This window comes from Scophthalmus maximus, chromosome 3 (genome assembly GCF_022379125.1).
Source record: "Scophthalmus maximus strain ysfricsl-2021 chromosome 3, ASM2237912v1, whole genome shotgun sequence".
Taxonomy (NCBI): domain Eukaryota; kingdom Metazoa; phylum Chordata; class Actinopteri; order Pleuronectiformes; family Scophthalmidae; genus Scophthalmus; species Scophthalmus maximus.
The window spans coordinates 122729-128984 of NC_061517.1; the positions used below are offsets into that span (position 1 = coordinate 122729).

General features: G+C 45.0%; 1 protein-coding gene across 2 annotated transcripts; it reads left to right on the forward strand.

Annotated features, from left to right (window-relative positions):
* Positions 1-3954: 3954 nt before the first annotated feature.
* Positions 3955-5598, forward strand: cebpb (CCAAT enhancer binding protein beta). Of its 2 annotated transcripts, none has more exons than XM_047331231.1 (2): positions 3955-5188; positions 5228-5598. In XM_047331231.1, exon 1 carries the CDS (start codon positions 4254-4256, stop codon positions 5133-5135), a length of 882 nt encoding a protein of 293 aa, XP_047187187.1. In that variant the 5' UTR covers positions 3955-4253; the 3' UTR covers positions 5136-5188; positions 5228-5598. The 2 variants fall into 2 exon arrangements, with proteins under 2 accessions (XP_047187187.1, XP_047187186.1); XM_047331230.1 differs by having other exon boundaries at positions 3956-5193; positions 5233-5598.
* Positions 5599-6256: the final 658 nt, after the last annotated feature.

The following is a 6256-nucleotide window of genomic DNA, read 5'->3' on the forward strand; positions in this document are numbered from 1 at the left end:
GAAGAACAGGAGAGAACCAGGATGAGATTGACACAAAGTGAAATCATCTGTGCACCAGGAAACATGCTGACGTCTGTGATCAGACGAGGGTCAGTTACTTTAACCCTCAGTAGACTGTTGAACATGTTCTTCTCTAAACACTGGAACGTGAAGGAATTCAGCACATGGACAGTAAAGAAATATTTGCAATGTATTCTGTAAAGATGGTGTTAAAACTCATATTCACATATCTACAACAAACTGGACAAAGGAAACAGTAGGTGGCGATAATGCTCCGACTGGTTGCAGGTCACCTTTAAAAGAAGAAGAAGAAGAAGAACGTATAATCAGGTGAGTTGTCAGGTGATGTAAGAACTGAAGAGTTAAGGAGCCTATTGGAAAAATTAAAGATTTGTAAGATTTAAAGACACACGAGACTCACTGACATTCTTGTTGTCAATCTAGATCTGTAGTTCTAGAAGATAGTTTGTCATTTCTCTTTACAGCCAAGTTGTATCGCTTTAGGCCTCTGTCGCCATTTAGTGTCTCTTTGAGGTTGTGTTGTGTGTCTTTGAGGTTGTATTGAATCTCTTTCTGTCTTTTTGTGGTTGTGTTGTGTCTCTGTGGTTGTGTTGTGTCTCTTTGTGTCTCTTTGTGGTTGTGTTTTGTCTCTTTGAGGTTGTGTTTTGTCTCTATGTGTCTCTTTGAGGTTGTGTTTTGTCTCTTTGTGTCTCTTTGAGGTTGTGATTTGTCTCTTTGAGGTTGTGTTGTGTCTCTGTGGTTGTGTTGTGTCTCTGTGGTTGTGTTGTTTCTTTGTGGTTGTGTTGTCTCTTTTTGTCTCTTTGTGGTTGTGTTTTGTCTCTTTGAGGTTGTGTTGTGTCTCTTTGCGGTTGTATTGTGTCTCTTTGAGGTTGTGTTGTGTCTCTGTGACTGTGTTGTGTCTTTTTGTGTCTCTTTGAGGTTGTGTTGTGTCTCTTTGCGGTTGTATTGTGTCTCTTTGAGGTTGTGTTGTGTCTCTGTGACTGTGTTGTGTCTTTTTGTGTCTCTTTGAGGTTGTGTTTTGTCTCTTTGAGGTTGTGTTGTGTCTCTTTGCGGTTGTATTGTGTCTCTTTGAGGTTGTGTTGTGTCTCTGTGACTGTGTTGTGTCTTTTTGTGTCTCTTTGAGGTTGTGTTTTGTCTCTTTGAGGTTGTGTTGTGTCTCTTTGCGGTTGTATTGTGTCTCTTTGTGTCTTTGAAGTTGTGTTGTGTCTCTGTGACTGTGTTGTGTCTTTTTGTGTCTCTTTGAGGTTGTGTTGTGTCTCTTTGAGGTTGTGTTGTGTATCTGTGGTTGTGTTGTGTCTCTTTGTGTCTCTTTGAGGTTGTGTTGTGTCTCTGTGGTTGTGTTTTGTCTCTTTGTGTGTCTTTGAGGTTGTGTTTTGTCTCTTTGAGGTTGTGTTGTGTCTCTGTGGTTGTGTTTTGTCTCTTTGTGTGTCTTTGAGGTTGTGTTTTGTCTCCTTGAGGTTGTGTTTTGTCTCTTTGCGGTTGTATTGTGTCTCTTTGTGTGTCTTTGAGGTTGTGTTGCGTCTCTTTCTGTCTTTTTGAGGTTGTGTTGTGTCTATTTGTGTATCTTTGAGGTTGTGTTGTGTCTTTTTGCGGTTGTGTTGTGTGTCTCTTTGAGGTTGTGTTGTGTCTCTTTGTGTGTCTTTGGAGTTGTGTTCAGTCTCTTTCTGTCTCTTTGAGGTTGTGTTGTGTCTATTTGTGTCTCTTTGTGGTTGTGTTGTGTCTCTTTGTGTGTCTTTGAGGTTGTGTTGTGTCTCTTTGAGGTTGTGTTGTGTCTATTTGTGTCTCTTTGTGGTTGTGTCTCTTTGTGGTTGTGTTGTGTCTCTTTGAGTTTGTGTTGTGTCTCTTTGAGGTTTTGTTGTGTCTCTTTGTGTCTCTTTGTGGTTGTGTTGTGTCTTTGTGGTTTTGTTGTTTATCTTTGTGTCTCTTTGAGGTTGTGTTGTGTCTCTTTTTATCTCTTTGCGGTTGTGTTGTGTCTCTTTGCGTTTGGTTGTGTCCCTTTTTATCTCTTTGAGGTTGTGTTGTGTCTCTTTGTGTGTCTTTGAGGTTGTGTTGAGTCTCTTTCTGTCTCTTTGTGGTTGTGTTGTGTCTCTCTGCGTCTCTTTGTGGTTGTGTTGTGTCTCTCTGTGTCTCTTTGTGGTTGTGTTGTGTACCTTTTTGTCTCTTTGAGGTTGTGTTTTTTCTTGTGTCTATTTGCGGTTGTGTTTTGTCTCGTCTCTCTTTGCGGTTGTGTTTTGTCTTGTGTCTCTGCGGTTGTGTTGTGTCTCTTTGTGTGTCTCTGCGGTTGTGTTGTGTCTCTTTGTGTGTCTCTGCGGTTGTGTTGTGTCTCTTTGCGTGTCTTTGTGGTTGTGTTGTGTCTCTTTGTGTGTCTTTGCGGTTGTGTTGTGTCTCTTTGAGGTTGTGTTGTGTCTTTGTGGACTTTCTTTGTGATCATTGTGTGTTTTAAGTGAACACGCGCACCCAGTTTGTAGTTACTGACCATGTTCAGGGTTTTGCTGCTTCGGCCTCACCATGTTTGTGGTCTCACCAAAGTAAACTTTATTAGTACAGAACATTGCGACATTGCTCTTTGATCTGATCTAACTGAGTCACTTTGTTGACTTTATGACTCTCTGTTCTTCTGTTACTGTAACTCTACACATGTTATCTGTCGTACGTTTACTTACAAGGAGTGGATTTAAACTGGATGACCAACCAGACGATGCAAGAAACTGACCCCCAGGGGGCGCAAAAGTCCCCTGTGGGAATCTGTTCCCAATTAAGACCTTTATTATTTAGAAACATATGAATCCCGCCTTGTGTGTAGCAGTTAGCAATAAATCCAGCTAATCCATCTTCCATTAAATACAACTGAAACTCCCAGTAAAGCCACAAATGTGTGTCTCTGAAAAAGCAAGAGACGTTTTGAGGACGATCTCAAAAAGAAAAGTGAAAGTTTATGGGGAGAAACATTTAGATCGACCCTGTTGATGTAATGTTGCTCGAACATGAACTCACTCACATGAAAAGCAAATCACTCTGATCAACATTTTATTACACATAGATGACAAGAACGACTGTGCTTTTATTGACATGGGAATTTAGACACAATGAATGAGTGTGATCCTGTCGTAACAATGCGCTGGTTTAAGACTATTGAATTGATGGTTATGTCGAGGTCGACCCCCACACAGTGAGTTATATATATATATATATATATATATATATATATATATATATATATATATATATATATATATATATATATATATATATATATATATATATATATATATATATATATATATATATATATATATATTATAATATAAGTATATAAGTGAGTAGAACATTATATGTCAGACTTTAGGATGTAATCATTTATCCCTATAGACTTATACAGGATTGTATACGATTTTTCTTTTAATATAATTAATGTTGTTTCCATGTTATTTATGATCAATCATAACCAAAGATCTGAATATGATACAACGACCTGTTCGTGGCACCTGAGTGAAGTCACAGTGACTTAGTACTTGTTTCATTATTCATTTATTCATTCAGAGAGCAAAAATCATGACGTGCAGAAAATCTTTTCGGATGTTATTGAAAACACTGAGTCATTTGATTTTGACCAAACTCGTCTAACATTATTGGAGCGCATGCATCATGTCGTACAACCTCAACACACACACACACGCACACGCACGCACACGCACGGGGAGACGCTGCGGAGGAGGAACATCTGTCTGCAGATGTGTCCTGCGGTTCTGCGAGGTTATTACGCATGAACGTGAAGACGTAAACAGGTCGACGCTTGTATTTTTCCATGATCGTCGCGGTGATGACACGTGACTGCAGGGGGCGTGGATGGACGTGATGTGGATAAAGTGTTCAGATGGGACTGTTGTTGTTTTGACTTTTAGATTTATTTGATGATAAAGTATTAAAGACACGTTGGCGCCTCGGACGCAGCTGCGGAGTCTTTGACACAACTTCCTGTAACAAGTGAAAAGAACAAGTTCAACTTGGCTTTTTTTCCACTGGCTGCGCGTCACACACCTGCCCAGCGAAGCCCCGCCCCTCGCGTCTAATAAAACCCCCCGAGACGCGACGACCTGTCAAACGTCCCCATCCCGCGCGCAGCCTCTGGTCACCGGCCCGGACACGAGGGCTTCCACACCTGAGACCTTTCACCACCGTGGGCGTCGCACCTCAGCCTCCATGCTCCTGCAGTCCGGTGCGTGGTAACATCCATGGAAGTGGCCGGCTTCTACGACGAGGGCAGCTTCGCTATCCACGGTCGAGGCAGCGCGATCGGTCCCGTCGGCGGCGGCTCGTACTGGAGACGCGGAGACTCGATGTCGGAGCTCGGCATCGAGGAGCGGGAGAGAGCCATCGACTTCAGCGTGTACCTGGACTCCGCGGCGCACTGCCCGCAGCTGGCGGCGCAGACGCAGACGCAGCAGGACGTTTTCTCCGATTTCCTGGCGGAGAACAAGATCAAGAGAGTTGCAGCTTTGCAGAACTACAAGAGCTACTCGCTGCTGAACGACCTGGAGACGAGTCAGTGCGACCCCCTGCGGGAGCCCCGGGGGCCCCGGGGGCCCTTCTCCCTGGGCTACACCGAGCTGCAGGAGACGCGCGTGGACAGCGTCCTCAGCCCGGAGCTCGTCGGGAGCCGCTACAGAGCAGCAGCCGCGGAGAGGGACGACGTTCCCGAAGACGCCAAGATGGAGAACGGGTCGTCTGCCTTCGACATGAGGTCCTACCTCCACTACCAGTCCACCAGCGGCAGTCTGGGCAACATCTCCACCGCGTCCTCCACCTGCTCCAGCCCGCCCGGCACACCTGCCCCGTCAGGTGCGGGCAGGTCGCCGTCGCACGGCGGCAAGACGTCCAGCGGGAAGGCGAAGAAGCGTCTGGAGAAGGACAGCGACGAGTACCGGCAGCGGCGGGAGAGGAACAACCTCGCCGTGAGGAAGAGCAGGGACAAAGCCAAGATGCGCAACTTGGAGACTCAGCACAAAGTGTTGGAACTGGCTGCGGAGAACGACCGTTTACAGAAGCGCGTGGAGCAGCTGTCCAGAGAACTGGCCACGCTGCGCAACCTGCTCTCTGCCACCGGCCAGTGTTAGACCCGGGCCAGACTTAGACCCGGGCCAGAGTTAGACCCGGGCCAGAGTTAGACCCGGGCCAGAGTTAGACCCGGGACAGACTTAGACCCGGGCCGGGACAGACTTAGACCCGGGCCGGGCCGGAGCTGAGCCACAACCGGTACGTTTCACGGGTGAAGACGGAGACCGACCAGTTTACAAGGACACTTTGAATGGGAGCATGGACTCATTGTTCACATGTCACATGTCTTCTAGTGTTGGTGTTTGCAGTATTTCATTCGACAGACATGATGTGAATTTGTTCTTGGTGTTCACAGAGGCGGTTGTCAAGGGAAGAGTTGTGCTGCAGTGAAATGATGCAACTCTTTGTAATAGTATTGGCAATGAATGAAATAAGTCAAATTATTTAATATTAAAAGGTGAAATGCTTTAATTGTACTTGATATTTTATTGAATTAAAAAGATTTATACTTTGTCTTAACAATTTCTCTCTCAATTTCTTCTTTTCTGTGCTTTTGCAGCTGCGACAGACGTGAAGTCATGAGTCGCACTGTTTCACTATTACGACATATTGCAGACAACAACTGACAAATGAAAAGAGAACCCACCAGACAAAACACTGATATCAGTATCATTTCTTATGATTACGGCTTCTGTATCCACCAAGCACAGCAACAGAAATCTCCTAAATACAGATTCATGAATCATTGGAATATAACAGACGAGTGCGGGGAAGTTCCTCTGTTGACTTAGTGATTTGATGTCTTGAAAAACATCCAACCAATTTTTGCTGAAACGATTCTGCTGAGAGCAGCAAACCAGAAGAAGAACTGAAGTCTGGGTCACGCTGCACAGAGCAGAATGTTGGTTTTATCTTGAGCTCTGTCAATAGTGTGCCGGGTCCACTGGCCCGGTGAGGGGTTCAAGGTTGCACAGAGATTAATCAGCAACTAACCTCCTCACACCACGTCAGGTCACGCTGCTGCAGCCGAGGAGCGTTGTGGATAATCCCCAGGATTTAACCCTCGAGTGAACAAACGCTCAGCAGAAGTTACACCAGACACAAGAGGAACGTTGACAGTTGGTTTGCTGTGGAAATCACCAAGTGATCACAATATGTATCTGCAGAAAAGGGCCCAGTG